Here is a 21,654-nt window from a genome sequence, read left to right as displayed (position 1 = left end):
TTATTTGGAAAAGTTCACACCGGAAATGAGCGACGTGACAGGTGAATGCGTTAGTTACAGAAAACGTTACGTGTGGACTTTGTATTATGTATGGAAACAGTGGTGTGTGAGCTTTTTTTCGGATTTAAGTTGACAAAAGTGGAAAAACATTAAGAGGCAAACTACTGGGAGGGAAAAGGAGGTCCTATTTTTTTCTAGATTAGTGACGGCAGATTGGCAGATCCCCGGTTCAGAGCAACGGACGCAACGGAGTTCCAACTAATGTTAGCTTGGTAGCTAACTAGCTAATATCTGGCCGCAGGTCGACTAGGTTAACTGGTAATACTTGCTTCAGCTAGTTAACGGCACGTTGGTTTTCACTGGCATTCCGTTTTTATATGTTATCAATTGAAGCGGAATCAACGTGATTTGAGCAGGCGTAGCCTCCCGGACGCCGTCAGAGCAGCCTATCCCAGAGGATCCACCGTCACAGACTTGAAATGCGTGTTAACTTGTAGCTAACGTTTATGAGTATTACAATGGGCCATATGGTCATTTTGGTTGCTCTGTCTTGACCGGTCATGTAAGCTATTTCGTCGAGACAATTAGTTCACTTGTGACTCCTCGTCGTAGGACAGACCGAAGAGCACATTTAAGCCGTCCGCAAAGACAGTGGGTGACCGCAGCTGAGGTTACATCTGAGCGGTCGTCTCACTGCTGAGAAGCCCGTGTTCACACTCTGTTAACTGGCATAGTTTTTATCGTTGACGCGCCCTTATGTCTGCGCCTACGCCCGCCTCAACAACATCCTGAAGGTAGACAGGCGGACGGAGAGAGGGGAGGGAGGCAGGCAACGGCAGCTTCGGGTTCCCCGACACTCAGCCGAGACGAGGCATCGCTGAAATGAGATGAGGCTCAGAAATGGAACTGTGGCCACTGCACTCATCTTCTTCACGTCTTTCCTCAGTCTTTCCTGGTACACGGCATGGCAGAACGGCAAAGGTAGGTCTTACATCAATGGACTGATTATGAAATCACTAGCTCTGGAGCTTACATGTGTACACACACACACACACACACACACACACACACACACACACACACACACACACACACACACACACACACACACACACACACACACACACACACACACACACACACACACGTCATGCAGAGAACCACTGGGAGAAATACAAAATAACCTTAGAAATACAACCTGATCTTTTTTTAGGGGTCTCAAAACCGTGTACATGCAGTAATGCCCATCTCTTACTGGCAATTCAGCTTTATTTTTTCTCTTTAGCGTTTTATTTTCTTCAGTTTTTGATTTTCTTATATATAGTTTTGCACCTCTTCCTTTTTTCCTGATGTCATTGAACTGCCATGATTTTATTACTTTATTTTGTTTCCTCACATTTAGGAAAGGTTGTGTCTCTTTGGATCACCTTTTAGTTTATTTGTTTTTGCAACTTTTGACGTTTTTGTTTCATTTCCCATTTCTATTTTAATGCTCTTCTTGTAGATTTATGCACATGCCCTGAGCTTACTCCCAGTTGTAAAGAGCAGGGTTGTTACAAGCTTGTAAAATCCTTTAAAATGCATGAAACGTAATGTGTTTTAAAGGTTGTGAAACTGGTTGAATCGAACTGATCCTGTAAGGAGCTGGAACATCTTGACAACTCATCTTGAAAGGGCTTGAACTGAATTTAGTAAAGGTGTTAACCCTTAAAGAGGAATCGGATCCCTTCAGCCTCTGGGCTTGTGCTCATTTTGCACTTAAATTCCTTTTGTAAATGGCAATTGAAATAATTACATAAATTAAATCTTTATAGTTTAGAGAAGAAAATCCATTTTCAAACTTGGTGTAGTTGTTATGATGTTAGACAGCAGGTGTTAAAGTTTTATACAGGGAATTAAGGTAAACAGGAAGCTTACATTATGCAGAGGAACAATAGTAATGACCAGATGTCTTTTTGCTCAGTTTTATGGTTCAGGTCTTTCCTCTTTTATGACTGACCTCTCTGAATACCTCAGTCAGTTACTGTAAGAACAGGATATTTTTCATCAGCAACAGGTTGTACTGGTCAGTCTGTTTCACTATCAACCATTCTGTTCCTCGCTTAAACTGTATTGTTCAACAGTGTGTTAACTATGATTACATGTATATTTGCATGTCCTGTACACATCTGGACATGGATATCTGTGAGTCATTTTCAGTTGTGGCTGGATCAATGAGGTTACTAACAGTATTTGTAAAGACGATTATGGGCCTTGGTGGCTTGTTATCAGCAGGGTGTAAATAATTGCAGCCTTTAGATAAATTCCAAGGCAAGTCTTCATGTTGTGATTTCTCAGAAGCTTATCAGCTTGATGGAATATTTTCCATTAAATGGAGTCCAATGAGTTGCAACACTGAATCAAGCTGGGAATGGTTAGATTAATGTGTGTGCACAGCAGGCAAAGCTTTAGAGATTATGCCCTTTCTGCTGTCTGTTGCCCCTGTTCATGAGGTATACTGAAACCATTGATATTGAGAGTAGGTACTTGTGCTCCGTTCATAAACAAAACTGTTCATCTTTGATTATACTTTTTAAATCTATTTTTTAAACAAAGTACTTTAACTATGGTGATTTGATATTAAGTATGCTTGTCAGGATTTGAAAGAGATAGTTTTATAACTCAAGCTTTTACAGTACGTGTAAGATGAAGTACCATCCTAGTTTTGTTCTAATGAGTAGCTCTGATAATAAAACTGGACAAGTCAAGAAACAAATCTAGAAAGTGTTTTATTTTTTATTTTTTTTAACCCGTGGGTTTCCTATGAAAATATCTGAAATCGTTTTCAGTTGACTCTACCTAATGCAATTTATCATTGAAGAACACACAACAGTAAGTGTTTGTGCCATTCATCACTTATTTACTGCCCTCATTTTACTTTAACCAGTTTAAACCCCATTCTGGCCTATCCATCATACCGTTATCACTAATCCATTCCGGATTGATCAGCATCAAACTCGAGCAATAAGTTGACTCTCTCCAACATGATGAACCTTATACTTTCACGGATGCTGTCATAAAATCTACTGTGCACAGAGTCCTGAGCATTACTCTCAGTTCTGTTTATGGGTTATATGAGTGTACATAGCTGTCAGTTTTAAATCAAACAGTCCCCTTGTGAATAATAATAAAAAATACCTTGAACCCTTGAAGTGAAACAGTGTGAAGTGAAAAGTTGCACTTCCGCTGTCAACACTCTTGGTTTGAAAAGGTTTTCAGTAGGGCTGCACAATATATCGAAAAATTATCGTCATCGGGATAACAGGACGTGCGATAGGCCCATCGCAAAACACGCCAAAAATGGCGATAAATGGTTGGTTCAAACATTTCCATCCATGTCATACATCAGCTTTTTTTAAACCAGCTGTTTTTTGCGCGGAAGTATTATTTGACCAATCAAATGTAGCCCTTCTGATATGAGGCCAATCAGATGAGTCTGTTCACGTAAAATGCCCGCTTCCTACGTAGACCCTTAGAATGGAACGCAACACCCGAACTGAGTTAGCGGCGCGCCGGCGCCGTTCCTTTGTTCGTCATGCTGGCTCAGAGCAACAAACGCACTTTGTGCTGAGGTTTCTGGAATCAGCGTTGCTTTCAAACATGAACGTGAGTCCGCTTGGTGCCGTTAATCATTTTTACCAGGCTGACTCCGACACGTGCTGGTGAACCAACCCACCTTCATGTCCCTAGTGTTGCACCGGGTGGTGATGTTAGCCCCAGGCTCCGGTTAGCTTCCAGCTAAAAGGCTACAGCACTCTCCTCCCAGTCCCACCCTGCTAAAGAGGGCCTGGAAAAGTTTCCCCACACATCAAAGTGATTTTTCATTTATGAGCATTTATAACCTTGTTAATCAGGATAGTTGATTTGCTGCTGCACATAAACTGTCAGTCAGAAGCTCTGCAAGCCGGTTATCTTAAGAGGAGCTAGTTCAATTTGTTAGCTTGTTATCAGAATCATAGTTGCAGTTTCATCATCTGAGCTGCTTTTTAAGATCTAGGTAAACTTTCCAATTTGGGGTTAAAACCAAACGTTTTCACATATTTTTCATGTAGTTTTTTGCTAGTTCCTCTTCTGAATGGTAGACAATTGTTTTTCTCTCCCTCAAAAAATCTCCAAAGTTTGGCCCAGCACAGATCACTTTCCAATAGCAGCAACAGCCTTATATCATAACCACCTAAGTGGAGAAAATGTTCAGTAGCAATGAGAGAATTTGCTGTTGCATTTACGTGATGTTAAGTATTATTTAACATTTAAACTTATTTTTCAGATTTTATTTCTTCAAAAAACCCTGGTAAGGGATGTTTTTCTGTATTTGGAGCATCAGAAAAAGTTTTATGGTGGGGGTGATGTTATAGAGTCACTGAGAAACTGCATGCATGCAGTTTGTTGCTTTGCTGCTGATACAGTAGCAGGTGCAGCTGCATAATTTTTCAATAAAAATGTTATGTTGTAATGGAATTCATGCATTAGTTTTTGTTTGCTTTGAACCCAGAGCAGACGTCACACGCCAGATGACATCAACACTGCATACTTTAGTATTTGTTCAGTTATCGTAAGTAATATCGATATCGCAATATTAAGCACTGTTATCGAATATCGCAGGTTTTCCTAATATCGTGCAGCCCTTTTTTTGAGCTTCGCTACAGCAAAGTCAATGAGAGCAAAGAGGCGTTCCTATGATCTCACTTATTTACAGACAATGTATCCAACAGAGGCTGGGAAATTATTTACTCAGCCAAGTTTTAAAATGGTTATTTAATCTTGTGTAGAATAGACATACTTTATCACTTCAGCATGGAAAAAATATTGATATACAGTATTTATACTATCTAAAGCAAATAATAATAAATCACTAGAAAAAGTTTGCTTCTTTAAATGTTTTATTACTCTATTTTCTAAATGTGTTGACCGTAAATATTTGAAAACCTGACTAAGAATTATAACACTGAGCATTGTTGTGTAAGCTAGGATGTAAATCCTAGTCTATGGCCTTTGAAGACTCATTTTTCACCTGCGTCACATTCAAATTGTGCTCTTGGCTTTAGATTTCAGATTCCATGTTTTCTTTTGTATTTTTGTTTGATCTTAGCAGACTTTCTTTTTAATTTGTCTTTTCTACTTCGCCAGTTATAGGTGTGCCGTTGTTTTGCGTCATTTTGAAAGTGTGACTTTTTAAAGCTTTACAAATATCGGGTACATGAAATCTGTGTATTTAAAGGGACTTTACGGAGTTTTGAATTTTTATGCTCGCGATTGCCCCCTCAGGCCAAAAGCATAACGGCAGCATCAATAGTAGGCTCGTGCACGAGGCGCGCATGCTGTACATGCACACTCCTTAACGAAAATAACAGCTGAGACAGTCCCGTGTGTTTGTGTGTGTGTGTGGCCCGGAGGACAGAGGGCAGGAGAACGTGCAGCTAATTAATTAAATAATTTGGTTGACCAAGGTTTAAGATGGGTCAGTCTGTCAGCTTCACAGAGCTTCCCTTCCCTTGCTTGAAAAATTGTTCCAAAATGAAAGTTGAACCCACATCTTTTTTTATCTTTGAATTCAAAGCCGTTCGGCGAGTCTCAAATAAAAATTTGGGCATCTTAATGTAAAAAAATACACCATTAATGAAAAAAATAAACTCTAAATAAATTTTGTTCACATCCAGAATCGAACCCGTTTTTTCTGCACGAGAGTTCAACGTTTAACTAGGTGAGCTAAAGGGCCAGTCACGTCTTTTGTATCTGTAACTTTTATATCCTTGATGACACATGAAACAACGTTCAAAGAACGGTTGGGAGCGAAAATGGCTATTTTGTTGCTAATTTGCAGGAAATATCTAGAAGAAAGTAGCTAAGGGTCCTCAGAAATGTAGCTAGGTTCATCACTAGGCGTTAGTAACAGCGACAAAGTCGCTGAGTTGGCACTACCTCGCTCTCTGCTGCTAAAGCTACTGATAGCAAATGCTACGGGCTATGCCTGAGCGTGAACGCGCATGAAGCAGCCTGCTCGACCCGAGCAGCTCTCTTTTTCTGTGATTTTACAGAAAAATAGGCAATCACAGTAAAAATGCCAGGGCTCATTCTACAGGACCAGGGCATTGCAGGAGAATGTATGAAGAAGAAATTTATTATTTCAATACATGTTTTGGCTGTCAAACTTCCATAATGCCCCTTTAAATGATTGTAGCTCAAAGACATTTATTTAAGTGTGTTTCAGTCCAGTTAAGAAGGGGTGTTCTTAGACGATGTTTGGTTATGTGTTCAATGGTTCCTTTACTTCTGACAGCCTGTCTTGTTCTGCTTACTTGACTGCTGTGTGTTAGAGCTTTGCCTGTCAGCTGTCCAAACACTCGTTGTTGAACGACTCTCCAGAATGTGTACTTCTCTGTTAGGGTCTCCTTCATCCCCCAATGAAAGAAAATGCTTATCTCCCCGAGTTTGTAATAGTGAATACTAACAGGATAGAGGGACTTTCTTTTGGGAAGGGTTTTATGAAAATAGATTTAAATGCCTTTCGCTAACTCCCAGGAACCATTTCTTTCTCTGTTATTTGGTCATTGTTGGTTGGTAATTATCCACTTATTACCTCTTTCTATTCATTTTCCCTTTCCTCACATTTTTAAATCAAAATTTCTTACTCCTCCAAATAGTTAGATATATATTTTTTTAGTACTTAAAAAATGTGTTCTTGTGAAGCGCCTTGTGATTTTTATCTTGAGAGGCCCTATGGTTGTTTCTTCTTCTTCCTCTTTATTAGGTACACTCTTGCAGAGTGTATATACTTATTTCTGAATCTTCTATTAATATTTATGGTGTCTATTTTCAGGTATTTCTATCAGTCCAATAAATGTATACCTAACGGTTGTCAAGGCTGACTCTGACCAGTGTTGGTATTTGGAAGGAATTTTAAGAAATGACTATGGTACAAATAAAGAAAATTAGAGAAGTGAAAGTTTGTCTTCTTTCTAGACAGGAAATGAAAGCACTTGCTGTTTAATATCAACTTCTTGTTCATCAAAGTTGGAAAATTAATTTACAATCAAGGTTAAAAACCTAGAAACACATAAAATAAATATCTGCCAACGTTTTCATCAAAAAAGTTAACTTGCTAGTAAATAAAAAATGTATATAATACAATTACGTCACATCCTCCATGTTTATCGTCAGTATTCACTGAAATAATACTGGACCGCTACATGTTGTTTTCTAAATAAATGTTCAATTGGTTTCCTTTTTAAGAGGCATATGCAGCATGCCTTTGTTTTCAGGAAATTAAATCATGATCAAAGCCTTTCTGAGTACTGGGAGTGAGCTAAGTAAAGCAAACACCACAGAATTCAACACGTTTTGTTGTACAAAGCACAGGAACTAAATATCACCTTGAAATGACAAAGAGATTAGTGTGTTTGTGTTGGAAGTTGAGCGCTGCTCAACAGTCTTCACCAGTTTAAATAAAAATACTATTTTCTAGCTCAATTTCTCAGTTCCTTGGTGGTTTTTAATATTACATTTGAATTAGATGGGTTGAAGCACCAACGTTTATGTCCAGATGTAATAATGATCATCCAACCTTTTCATTTATCTCAAAGTTGTCATTTATAATCAGTGTCTTAAATAATAAAGCTCTGTGACAAATGCTAGGAAGGAAGGAGTTTGCTCAGGATGTGGCAGAAACATGAGCATCAGTGTAGGCGAGGGGGTGGAGCATGTGGTTTCAACGTTATGTTTATTTTGTTTTAATCACATGAAAACTCAGCTACACTTGCTTTATACCAATTCATATATGTGTGCACGTTGATTGTAAAATTCTGGAGCTCTAAATTCTGACTTCCTGTGGTTTTTAGACAAAGATCAGATGACTGATGGGTTTATGTTCTAAGCAGCTCTGTTCAGTTGCTACTTTTTCATTTTGCAAATCTTACTTCCTCCTTGCATGAACATTTACAACTCCCTTCCTCTGTTTTTAAAGGCATGGTTTTCTTCCATCGTCACATCGTTCTAAGCACAATGGGCCAAAAATAGCATGTCATTGCAGTAAAGGAGGTAAATGAGCAAGCAGCAGCTGTGAGGAAGGGTAGCTGTAGCTGCATATCAGGAGTTATGGCTTAGAATGAGAGAGGATATGGCTTCCTCGTTGTGAGTTCTCATTTGTAGTCATTCAGTGTGTGTTTGTGTATGTCGGTGTACACACTTAGCTTGTGCACATTTTGAGGCAGGGCAGTTTGCCAGACAAATCCTAAGTGGTCTGGAAGGAAAACAGGAGTAGAAAAAGTGAACGTTAAAAGATGAGAAGAGCCTGAAGTGAGCAGTATAATGGGAGAGAGAAGCCAAGAGTGCTGACGGTGTGCTGTGAAGCACTGACACGCGCATTTGTCGTTGTCTAAAACAGCCTTTCCTCTGTTTAAGCAGACATCATCAGCTGTTTGGGAGTTAACAATCATTATTGTTCGCCTCCTCGTGCTTCTGTCCACTTCCTCTGTCTCACAGTGCTCTGCATTCATTGGTGCTATTGCCTCTTTACTTCTGAACAACATTCCCAGACAGCACACAATTTCTCTTCAGATGGTAACTTACTGACTAGAGTTGTTCTTTGTTTATTGTATTGTGTCATAAGGTTTATGTTTATGTGGATTAATGGAGTTTCAGTGTTATAGATGCCGTGCACAAGATGATGCTGAATACAAGAAGTCTGCCGCATTTTCTCATTAGTACATTAAAATAACAATTTTTTTCAATGTAATCACATACAACAGCTGTTTCATTTGTAGTCACACTTTTCTATTGTTTTCTTTTTTTTAACTGAAATGTTACCTTCTAAACTGAAATAACATATTTTTTATTCTTTAATTATTTGTGATCACTATTTTTGACTTGCACTCAAAATTGGAAACCCCGCAGTATTTATTTGGTGTTAAAAATTACTTCCAGTGCTCCAGTGTAGTATAGTGAAATCTAGATCCAGTTTCTATGAAAAGCCAGATTTGGTACACAGCTACTGTAAGGCAAAAAAGAGCAAAAATGTATTGTTATTCTTCCAGTTGTCATCAGTGAAAGCGGTGTTTTCAAACTTGCAATTTTTTCATTTGCAGAGGCCTATTACAGTGTAATCAAACATGAAAGTATGTCGTGTAATATAGATGTTATAGATAGATGTCACAGACCGTAAATGGTGATCTATCAGTTGTTTATCTCTAGTTTTCAGCAAGTTGATTGTAGCCCTCAGTTAAGCCAGAAGGGTGGAGATGAGCTGTCCTGGGCCAAAGTCTCATGCTGTGTTGTGTGAGACTTCTCAAAATCAAGTGGTACAGCTTTTGCTGGGACCCTATCATGTCTTACGGCACAGTGGGTGGAGGTCAGGAGAAACAATGAGCCCATGGTAAGAGAGCCAAACTTAAGGCTTTGGGTTGGAAAGTTGCTGCCACACTGTGTCTGGCTTTTCAAATACCACTTCTCTTTTTGAACCGCTCGGCCTTGCTTCTGTATTTCAGTAGACAAGTGAATGAATGGTTGGTGTGGGCTTGCAAAAAAAATAAAAACAATAAACGAATAAAGGTGTGCGTTTTTCATCCAGTCTTCATGCAAACATTAAGGAGAGATCTGATATCTATTTATGGATCAATTTACGCTTGTTAGCAAATACACTTGACTCAGGGATCAATACTGCTACTGTGTGCCTGAATAAAGCTGATACGTGTGGGTGTATGTTTACCTAAGGAAACGGTTTTAGCTGAAGGTAGAAGCCATCACTTACATGGTCGTTCTTCCTTTGAAAAATATGATGTTGGAAGTGCCCCAAAGACACTTATTGTGAATGTGAGTAAAGCACCTTTCAAATTTATTAATACTTAATCTGTGCTCTATGAAATAACAGCTTGGTTAGATTATTTGTGTTTGTACACTGCAGCTGAAGAGTGAGTCTTAAGGCTAGCAGGTGCACCACTTGATTATCGTCTTCATAAATGCCTTATGCATTCAGATATGATATTCAGCAGCTCACAATAAGAGAATGTAAAGCTCATTATGAATAAAGGTTAAGTTGGATTTTAATGTAAAGTACCCCCAGTATCTTTCTTGTATTTCACCAACATTTAATCCTCAACTAGTTCTTGTGTGATTGATTCATCATGATCTTAAGAAACTCATTAGAAACTGATCTTATAATATAGTGATTAGGGCTGCAGCTATCGAATATTTTTGTAATCGAGTACTCTATTGAATCTTTTATCGATAAATCAAGTACTCTAATAAATTGCCCTTTTGTGTTTGTAAACCATTATATCAAATAGCATGTTCTAAAATATGAAAGACCTCTTAAAATGAGCAAGCAATTGCCAGGTATTCTTCAAGTTTTATTCTAAATTAGTTTTCAAAACTTCAGCACTTCAACTTTACTTCACAGTAAACAAATGCGAGCGGCTGCGGCCCAAACTAGACCCGCTCACGGTGCATGCGCAAACATGGCTCACCAGCTATTTCGCTATTAACACGCGTCCGTTTTAATTTCTACACTTTTTTTTTCTCACACAATAACAAGGATAGTCGAGAAAGCATGTTTGCCGTGGTTATGTGAAATTATACTGATAACAAAGCATTTATTTCCTTTCTTTAATTTTCCTCCGCCACTCTTAAGTACCTGTCCTCCTGCAGCAATCCCGAGGGACAACAGACATCAATAACAACACAGTAAAAAGTCTGACGTGTTGTGTGAAAACTGCTATTTTTAGCACAATTTTTAGGTCCGACGTGTTGCTACCAGACGCACAGTGTGAGCTGAAACTGAGTGCTACAAATGAAAAAGTCGCACAGTGTCCGCAGACTATATAGAAATACAGGCTAAAATGCATTATCTTGTGGAGGCTCCGAGTCCGCTTGCAGAAGTGACATTTACATGTGGATGTCAGGTGCTGCAGCATTGAGGATGTGGTGTTGTGGTAGGCTAAATCCATTTTACAGTATGTACACTGGAGTACGTTTTCCGCCTTGGTCCCACACCTTTGAAATCTCCTGTCTTTTTTGCACTCCACCGGGGTCTACGTTGTCCGCCATGGCTTAAGAGAGTTAAGCCGGTTTCACACTGCGAGCATCAGCGGAACGGAACAGCAGCGGAGCGGCTCACTCGCGAACTTCAAAGCGGTCCTTTTCACACCGGGAGAGTCTTGGCCGCGGCACGGCTTCCTCGCTGCACCTCGCTGTACCCGCGAGATTCTAAAATCCCTCGAGACTTCCGACACCTTCCTCATCAAGAGATCACAACCCCCGCGAGGAATCACACCGTTGCACTTCTCGAAAGAAACTGGTGGTAAACAAAGCCGTTCGGTCACGCGTGCTGACGTAAGTTATATATAACATTGCAACGTTGCATTTTATTTTGAAAATAACCGGGGATTTTACACTGAAATAGTGTAGTTTCCTGTCTAGCACTATGTGAACTGCAGAAATTGACATGTCCCAGAAGCGGCTCACGGAAAAAATAGAACGCAATCCTATCTTAAGCGACGTGGCATGCCCCTTCTGGGAAGCGCCTGGAAATTGCCGTGTCGCGGCTGGTTTGAAACACTCCATAGACTATAATTGGATTCAATTTGAAGCGGTGCTGCTTCGCTTCCATTCCGTTGATGCTTGCAGTGTGAAACCGGCTTTCTATTCGCTACTCGCGTGTGCATTCAGTGCAGTGTATGTGCATCACTTATTTCGGTCCGGATGAAACATGACCCCGGGCAATTGCAAAGCCATGAATTAATTAAACATGAATTAAATGAAGCCTCGAGGCAGAGAATTTGACTCGAGGCTTTTTTGTACTCGAATTATTCGAAACTCGCGGAATCTTTTCAGCCCTAATAGTGATACGTGTTAAACTCCATTCATGGCTGGATGTTGACTTTACAAAGAGAGCACATTTCTGTAATAATAGATTACTAAAGTTAGTTTAAAATGATCAATGTTAAGATTTATAGGCAGGATTTATTACTTTGCACCATTATTAAAATGAATTAGTCCCAGTATATTACAATAAGGTTTTTATTTTATTGTCAGTGTGTCAGTAACTCATCAGAGCTCTTACATTGAAGTCATTAGGCTTCTGACGGTAAAACCAAATCCATGTCTACTGTAGATTTTTGTGTGTTTATGTGTGAGTATAATTGGGTTAAATTATCAGTTTAATCAGGTTTCTCTCTTTCTCAGCAGCTGGCGTCGGATAATCTGCATTTCTATTTATCTGTTTGACTTTCAAGCGAATTGAGTCTGCACCGCAGAACATTTCAAGCATGTTTTCATTTAGAAAAATCTCAGTTGTCAAAGCAAGCAGAGCAACCATGATGTAACCATGTATAACTTAAGTATGTTCCTGTAAACAGTTTTTAAAATAACAGTTTTTAGTTACTGCATGTGTATTTGTTTTTGGATCTGAGAAGGACCATACAGGCCCTTCTCAAAAAATTAGCATATTGTGATAAAGTTAATTATTTTCATTAATGTACTGATAAAAATTAGACTTTCATATATATTAGAGTCATTACACACAACTGAAGTAGTTCAAGCCTTTTGTTGTTTCTAATAATGATGATTTTGGCATACAGCTCATGAAAACCCCAAATTCCTATCTAAAAAAATTAGCATATTTAATGCGACCAATAAAAGAAAAGTGTTTTAATACAAAAAAGTCTACCTTCAAATAATTATGTTCAGTTATGCACTCAATACTTGGTCAGGAATCCTTTTGCAGAAATGACTGCTTCAATGCGGCGTGGCATGGAGGCAATCAGCCTGTGGCACTGCTGAGGTGTTATGGATGCCCAGGATGCTTTGATAGCGGCCTTAAGCTCATCCAGAGTGTTGGGTCTTGCATCTCTCAACTTTCTCTTCACAATATCCCACAGATTCTCTATGGGGTTCAGGTCAGGAGAGTTGGCAGGCCAATTGAGCACACAGTAATACCATGGCCAGTAAAACATTTACCAGTGGTTTTGGCACTGTGAGCAGGTGCCAAGGTCGTGCTGAAAAATGAAATCTTCATCTCCATAAAGCTTTTCAGCAGATGGAAGCATGAAGTGCTCCAAAATCACCTGATGGCTAGCTGCATTGACCCTGCCCTTGATAAAACACAGTGGACCAACACCAGCAGCTGACATGGCACCCCAGACCATCACTGACTGTGGGTACTTGACACTGGACTTCAGGCATTTTGGCATTTCCCTCTGCCCAGTCTTCCTCCAGTCTCTGGCACCTTGATTTCTGAATGACATGCAACATTTGCTTTTATCCGAAAAAAGTACTTTGGACCACTGAGCAACAGTCCAGTGCTTCTTCTCTGTAGCCCAGGTCAGGCGCTTCTGCCGCTGTTTCTGGTTCAAAAGTGGCTTGACCTGGGGAATGCTGCATCTGTAGCCCATTTCCAGCACACGCCTGTACACGGTGGCTCTGGATGTTTCTACTGCAGACTCAGTCCACTGCTTTCGCAGGTCCCCCAAGGCCTGGAATCGGTCCTTCTCCACAATCTTCCTCAGGGTCGGGTCACCTCTTCTCGTTGTGCGGCGTTTTCTGCCACACTTTTTCCTTCCCACAGACTTCCCACTGAGGTGCCTTGATACAGCACTCTGGGAACAGCTTATTCGTTCAGAAATTTCTTTCTGTGTCTTACCCTCTTGCTTGAGGGTGTCAATGATGGCCTTCTGGACAGCAGTCAGGTCAGCAGTCGTACCCATGACTGCGGTTTTGAGTAATGAACCAGGCTGGGAGTTTTTAAAAGCCTCAGGAATGTTTTGCAGGTGTTTAGAGTTAATTTGTTGATTCAGATGATTAGGTTAATAGCTCGTTTAGAGAACCTTTTCATGATATGCTAATTTTTTGAGATAAGAATTTTGGGTTTTCATGAGCTGTATGCCAAAATCATCAATATTAGAAACAATAAAAGGCTTTAACTACTACAGCTGTGTGTAATGAATCTAATATATATGAAAGTCTAATGTTTATCAGTACATTACAGAAAATAATGAACTTTATCACAATATGCTAATTTTTTGAGGACCTGTATAGTTCTATATCCACATCCTTCCTTCCATATACATCAGTAAATAAATAATCTAAAGTAATGAAAAATGACACATAGTGACAGAATACCACTCTAGAAACATAATGTGTAAACTGTGAGACAATTTGAAACAATATTAAGTTACTTCTACTTTCTGTTCCTGTGGTGCCCAGTGTCTGATCTTCCCTCACACTGCAGGATTACAGGTGGGGCTTCATTTCTGCAGCATCCAAAAATCAAAGGGCTGATGTGAAGATGAAAGTCTAGTTTTTAGTTTGAAGTTGCCCTTTCCATGAGGTTTAGGTCAAATGGCATAATCTTAGACATCAGCATGCAGCAGAAACAGCTTGGTTCGACAACAAACAACAGTCGAGGTGGATCTGGGGAAAATGAACAATAGTTGAAAGGGTGATGAAAGGAGATGATAAAGGCGATCTGAGTATTGTTGGGGAAGAGTAGAGTAAAAGGGCAACATAAATCTACAAGAGGTGGAAGATCTGAGATGGGTCACACATGAATAAAAATCAGGTTTTTGTCCACCTGTAAAATCACAATCTCTCCATCTAGAGTTTACTTTCTTTATTCAGCTATTTGATAAACTCGAAGACTTAAAGTAATACTTACAAAGATTTAACAGAATTAGATAAATACTAAAAGTATGTAGCAAGAGAAGCAGATGTCTGTGCAAAAAATAAAAGCATCACTCAGGCAAATCAGTAAAGAGATATGCTTCATGTGTAGCAGGTAATAACTCAAGATACGTTTTGAGCTTCATTCTAAAAGCAGGGAGTCGATGCATGTCTTAAATCTAAACAGCAAGCTGATTTTTGACAACTACAGGTTTTTGCATCCATTGATGAAAACCTGGTTTAAACCAGCAGAGTTGGACACTGAGAAATGTTCTTGTCTGTTAACGAGGACACTGAGCAGATTTCTTAATGGGGCTATGATGTTATTGGTGGCTTTGTAACTGATGAGTGGTTATTTGAAAAGTATTTTAATTTTCACAATGAGCCGATCTTACGAAGTGAGAGCAGGAGTAACGTGATCTATATTTTGGCAGTACGTGTGAAAAATCTGGGTGCAGCATGGGTCAGTGTCAGTGCTTAGAGCAATTTTTTGGACTTCCAACTAAATTAGGGTTTCAGCAGTGAGTCATGCCTGGAAGTGATACAACCCAGGGATTTCTTCATTACTCTGGGAAATTGATTCCCATTTTAGAGAAATCACAGAGAAAACAGATTCTTCAGATATTTTAAGAAGATGCTTTATTTTTTATTTTTTTGAGTAAATGTTTGATCAGAGATCAGAATGCCGAGAACACGATTGGTTAGCAAAGATTCACCCCTTAACCACCTTTTTACAAGCATGTTAGTCTAAAAAAATCTAATATCAACAAAATAAGTTTCAAAGCTTACCAACAACACACACATTTGTTTATTTTGGCAGCAGACATTGATGAATGCATCATTTTCAAGTTAAATTAACTTACTTTTAGCGCCTGCTAATTGTATTAGCTGGCTGCTATATCACACATTCAATTTATTTTATCACATAAATGTTTAATGCTTAAGAAGTGAGACCTTGATGGCATAGAGGACTCTGACTAAATTATTTATTTCAATATTTCCTGTTCCTCTTGAGTGGCACGTTGAGATAAATGTACATCTCATCTGATAGCCTCCTCTTCCTCACCTATACAGATCCTATGCTGTCCCATCTGTCCGTTACACACTTCAACTCCTCTGCTCCTCCTGTTCTCTTCCTTCTCTACAGAAATGCTTATATAAAAGAGGCAAAGAGGCAATCGACTGAAAAAAAAAATGTTTTTTTTTTCAATTATAAGGCTTGGATTTCAAATGAAAGAAAAAAAAATTGGATTATGAATAAACATGTTTGTTTAATGCATGATTCTGAAGCCTAGGCCTAAATACAACAAGACTTAGAACGGATGTTCCCAACCAAACAAATGTACCTAAATGAGTATAAAAAATAGTTTTAAGTTGTAGGTTTAGCTAATTTTGGGATCTTTGAACTCTGTAGGAGATGCATCTATGAAAAAAAAGAAACAAATTTTAGCTTCTTTTAATTACTGATAATCTTAAACCAGTTTGCTTTTTTAGATGTTGGCACTTTCTAGTCCATGCAGTTAAACATGATTTCTTTCTTTTCTGTCTTCACAGAGAAGCTGATAGCTTACCAACGGGAGTTCCATGCTTTGAAAGAGCGCCTTCGTGTGGCAGAGCACCGGACGCTTCAACGCACCTCTGAGCTCAACAACATTCTCGAGCAATTTCGACGAGCCATCGCCGAAACCAACAGCAGCAAAGATGCTCTCATAAACTTCTCAGGTAACACGTAAAGCAAGAGATGGAACACATTTATACCGTCTTCCACTTCTGTTTCTCCTGTCATACTGTAAAGTTCATTTAAAAAACCAAATAAAAACTCTTGAGTAGCTTTGCATTTAAACTCCTTTAAGAGAAGAAGTATTCAAAGAAAATGCAGTGGAAATGTACATGGATTAGATCTTTTACCTACTTTCTAAACAGTCGTGGTTTACAATGATCATTGGCAGATCTTTTCCCAATTAATAAAATAATTTAAATACTGTACTTGGTGTATTTGATTTAGGGTTACTGTAATGATCTCAGTTTATTTGATCACTCATGTTTTATTTTTGTTTTGATGTTTACACATTGCTTTCATTTAACTCTTCACCACTGAGTAAAGTGTAAAATGTGAGCAGATAAGCAATTAAACCAATATTGTTTTATTTTATATGAGTCTATTAAACAACATGTACATAACCTGTCTCTTGTAGCTCCTGAAGCTGTCTTAGATCTGTTTGTAAATAGTTCTGTGTGCATCTGCCTTCAGATGAGACACAGAAACTGCTGAAGGAGCTCACAAATAGGAAACCTCTACAGGTGCCAAACATCTACCACCACCTGCCTCACCTCCTTAACAATGAGGGCAGCCTCCACCCTGCAGTGCAAGTGGGTCTTGGACGCACAGGAGGTGAGGAATGAATGTGCACTTTGAAAGTTCAGCAGAAAAGTAGCATCGCTGATTTATTAAACCTAATGCTCCACATTGCACCGCTGTTCTGCACAAACATGGTGCAACCTTTGTCTTCACACCTGGGAGAGAAACAAGCCTCAACAGGTTTTAAGGTTGCAACTTGTACTCAGTAAAATCCTCTGGTGGATCGTTGTTACAAAAGGATAGTTGTGTAAAACATGCACAGGCTTAAAGATGATTACCGTATTTACCCGAATATAGGACGACCCCATTATAAGACGACCCCACTTTCCAAGAGATTAATTTTTTTAGAAAAAGGCAAAATTCACTTTTTAAAGAAAATATTTAATATTTGAAAAATTTTGGTAAATACAGTAATACCGTAATTACAGACTACTTTAATATTTACCTATTAATGCAATCACAAAAATCTGTTATGAAGCTTTTGGGGTTCTGTCAGGAAATCAATTAAATGTTATTTATATAGCACTTAATCAAACAAATAAAATCCAACTCAAAGTGCTTTACACAAACGGTACTGAACAAAAATAAAAATCCCCACTGTAGTCAAACTGTAAGAACTTCTCTTAACATGTCAAATCAAGTTATTTCAAAAGTCTGCATGAGGCATTTACTCACAGATGTCCTCTGCTTCGCTCTGCTCAGAGTCACTGTCACTCTCACGCTGCGGTCCCGCCTCCTCCCACAATAATGCCAGCTGGCATTGGCTCTTTCGGCACAGTTTTGCGTTTTAAAATCACATACGGGGCCAACTTAGTCCCGTCTGCCAGGCACGCCAACATGACGGTGATCCGATTCTTCTCATTTCCAGTTGACTTCACAATAACAGACTTCTCACCTTTTTTGTGCACAGTCACAGATGTAGGCATGTCAAAAAACACCGGTGTTTGGTCGGCATTCCCGATCTGATCCAGTGTGTAGGAGTGTTTTTTCCTCAAGCCAATCACATAGCGCTGAAAAGACTGCAGCTTCTCTGCGAAGTCTGATGGCAGGTGCTGGGCAAGGCTGGTTCTGCGTCGCAGCGCGAGGCCGCTCCGGCGCATCATCCTTATGCACCAGCCGGTGCTGGCTTTAAACTCTGTGGTCGGTATGTTTAACTCCTTGGCAATGTTCAAGGCTTTGAGCTGGATGATTGCTCTGGTAATGGGCAGACCTTCATTACGTTTCTCAGTAACAAACTCTCACACCCGCCTGTCAATTTCTTGGAAGCGGCCGCGTTGTGGACCACGAAAAGCTTTTCTCTTGCTGTTAGCATTTTTCAGACGGTCTTTCTGGATGCGCCATCTTCGGACGTTACACTCCGTAACGCCATATTTTCTGGCTGCCTGGCAGTTGTTAGTTGCTTCTGCTGCGTTGACAACCATCATTTTGAAGTTTGCGTCGTAACTCTGCCGCAGCTGTTGGTTAACTTGCCTAGTTTTAGATCTGCTTAACTCCAGATTCCTCCCCGCCATTTTTCTTCTTTAGTTCAATGACCTCACCACGACCTCTGCTTAGTTGGCGATTATAAGACGACCCCCCCTTTTGCATAATTGTTAATTTAAAAAAAACCTCGTCCTATATTCGGGTAATTACGGTATTATCAGTGTATTATTGTTATTCACTGTTTGGCCCTCAGCCTTTTCTCTGAACTCTTTCCTTGTTGTTTAGTAAATTCTACATTTTCCATACATCTGTTTGTAATGAGCCCAAGCACTTAGACACTTAAAGGATTGAACAGAGAAATGTTTATTTAAAATATTATTTAGAGTTAGATACAATAAACCATTAACTGTGATTTTTCTGTTTAAAGTTGGTAAAACTTAGAAGTTTAGTTTTATTTTATTCAGCTGGCTAAGCCCTCTTCAGTTTTGGAAAAGTGCAGAAAGTTTAGACCTAAAGCTGACAGAGGACATGAAAGTGGTGAGAGAACCAGGAAATAAGATGTGCCCTGACAGTCAGTTCTTTGCATGTTTGACACTGAGATATTAATAGCTGCACAAATTAGGCCATCATCCTACTTTAAAATGAACAAAGACTATAACAAGGAACAGTGGGGGGGGGGGGGGGGGGATTTCTGAGGCAAATGTGAACGGACATTCTTGTGTCTGCTCAGATGTTCAAGGGCCCAACCCTGTATTGAATCCTGTGACATCATGTCTTCACCCAAGCTCCTTACAATGCAGGCTAACACTTTTGACCCCTAACTAAAACTGCATCAGCACCAAATATTTCAGCTTAATGTTTAAAGTGTTTTAATTGGGGGTTGTTCCCCACAAGCCCAACCTCAGCTCCTGATGAATGCTGCTCTTTGCTCTTTACTAACAAAGCGCCGTTGCAGCATCTACACCAGGTTTGAGTAAGAGAAACAGAAAGCAGTGGCCCTGAGCTGGAACTGGGACCGGTTCGATGAGGAAAAATAAACTCGACTGCTCTAAATGCAGCCATCCAGACAATGGGTGTCATCACCATGACAAGAACATTATTCCTAAGAAGAATTCCCTATACTTTTTCAGCCAGTTAGGATCTAGTTTTTGTTTTCTTTAATTAAATCAATTCCATTCCTGAGAAGGTTTCCTAGATTACAGGATCTGATAATGAAACCATTGATTTTAACACTGACTGTGACATCTCTGTGAAAGAGGAAGCTACACAACCATACCCCCCCCCCCCCCCCAGCACGCACACGCACACACATTTGCATATGTTGCTTCATTCTTTGCTCATTTCTGTGCACTCTTTGGAAGTCATAACAAGCAAACCTGCAGAACTTGGATCAGAGTGACATGTTTTTACTGATTACTGAGCAGAGTGCGCTATTTCACATAATTATGCAGAATTAACAAATTTATAGCTGTTTCACTTATTATGCAGGGAGCAGAGTGTAACACAGGAAAAGTACACAGAAAATCTATTTTTACATAAAGCTTTTATCACTCGGTTTATGAAATCACTTTTTGTTGGTGTTTAAAAAATTTAATAACCTATTAACTTTAAGCCTATCGTTTCTAATTAGAAAATGAAGCTATTTAGACCCTGTACATACATAAATGGGTATTCCACAAAAGAAATATATTTTTCTTTCTTAACAAAGTGAAGATATCTGGCACCAAAAAGGTTCTTTTAAAACCAAAGTGAACATTAGTGAATTCTCCGTAGTCAGCATTTGCTTGTGAACGCAATTTAACAAGGCTTTAGGTTTTGCAACGTCATTGCCCGCGACAAAACTTCTCTGACATCACATGTGACCTGTTTAAACTCACTTGCTTATATTTTTTTTTTACAAGTTTTAAGCTGCAATAGTACATCTACAAAACAAGCTAGCTTTTAAATGCAAACATGGTCATGGAACTCTCGCCCCTCCCTTCGGGTATTTTTGAACCTGCGTCAGACCCGGAAATCCGCATTGCCAAGAGCGCTAAATGCCAGTGACCGTTTAACATCCAAGCTTCTTTGGTTGTTTGTGACATCAAATGGTGTTTTTCTTTTTGGGACTCTGGTAGTTTATTCTAAAGTTGAAGTGGTAGTAGCTGTTTCTCATTCTCTGTTATTGAGCAGTGAACCTCTCACACTAGTGGGGTTCTGTTGCAAATTGCGCAAGCGCATAATGAGTGGAGGACACAGAGTACGGTGGATAGGTGAAACCGACAACCAGATGGTCCAATAGTTGCTTTCGGTCCAAGCCCGGTTATTGGCATAGGTTTTTAGAAAAATGTGAGAAACCAGCTTCATTAATTTATTTTATGTGGTCCCCCCAATACATTTATAGCTGTACTATGTTAGAAAGTTGTTAAGAGGCACGAAAAAGAGGTTTTACACCAACTTGTTTTCCAGATTTGCTATTGCAGCTTTAATTACTGCTCTTTGTAGAGGATCACAAGACTTATTCAGTTCAATTCAAAAATACTTTATTAATCCCAGAGGGAAACTGATTGCTGTAGTAGCTCATAATAATAATAATAATCAAGTCATCAAAGAGTTATTGTATATTACAATGGCTGTTGGCAGGAAGGATCTCCAGTAGCGGTCCGTATTGTAGCGAAACTGAAGAAGCCTCTGACTGAAGACACTCTTCTGTTGTCGGACAGTCTTGTGAAGAGAATGCTCAGGGTTGTCCATAATTTTCTTGACTCTCTGGAGAATCCTTCTTTGCATTATCTCCTCCAGTGGTTCCACAGTCGTCCCCAGAACAGAACCAGCCTTTTTTATTAGGCTGTTGAGCCTTTTCAGGTCCCTGCTTCTGATGCTGCTACCCCAACAGACGATGGCTGAAGAGATTACACTCTCAACAACAGACTTGTAGAAGATCTGCAGCATCTTGCTGCAGACATTGAAGGATCTAAGCGTCCTCAAGAAGTGCAGTCTGCTGTGTCCCTTCTTGTAAATGGCTTTACTGTTCTTTCTCCAGTCCAGTCTGTTGTCCAGGTCAACTCCAAGGTATTTATATTCCTCAACCACCTCCACTTCTTCTCCCATGATGGAAACAGTGTTTGACTTCACCCTGTTTCTTCTGGAGTCTGAAATCGTCTCCTTTGTTTTGTTTACGTTCAAGGTCAGATGATTGTTTCCAC

At 39.5% G+C, this 21,654-nt stretch overlaps 1 protein-coding gene across 1 annotated transcript in view; it reads left to right on the top strand.

Annotated features, from left to right (window-relative positions):
- The first annotated feature begins 25 nt into the window (after positions 1-25).
- mgat4a (alpha-1,3-mannosyl-glycoprotein 4-beta-N-acetylglucosaminyltransferase A) overlaps positions 26-21,654 on the top strand; it is a 39,795-nt gene continuing 18,166 nt past the window's right edge. Inside the window, exons 1-3 of the mRNA XM_015966140.3 lie at positions 26-981; positions 16,243-16,410; positions 16,940-17,080. Coding sequence (XP_015821626.1) covers positions 888-981; positions 16,243-16,410; positions 16,940-17,080 — 403 coding nt within the window. The 5' untranslated portion in view covers positions 26-887. The remainder of the gene's footprint in view (positions 982-16,242; positions 16,411-16,939; positions 17,081-21,654) is intronic.

Source organism: Nothobranchius furzeri, chromosome 14 (assembly GCF_043380555.1).
Source record: "Nothobranchius furzeri strain GRZ-AD chromosome 14, NfurGRZ-RIMD1, whole genome shotgun sequence".
In the NCBI taxonomy this organism is placed as follows: domain Eukaryota; kingdom Metazoa; phylum Chordata; class Actinopteri; order Cyprinodontiformes; family Nothobranchiidae; genus Nothobranchius; species Nothobranchius furzeri.
This window is presented reverse-complemented; position numbering and strand designations above follow the sequence as displayed.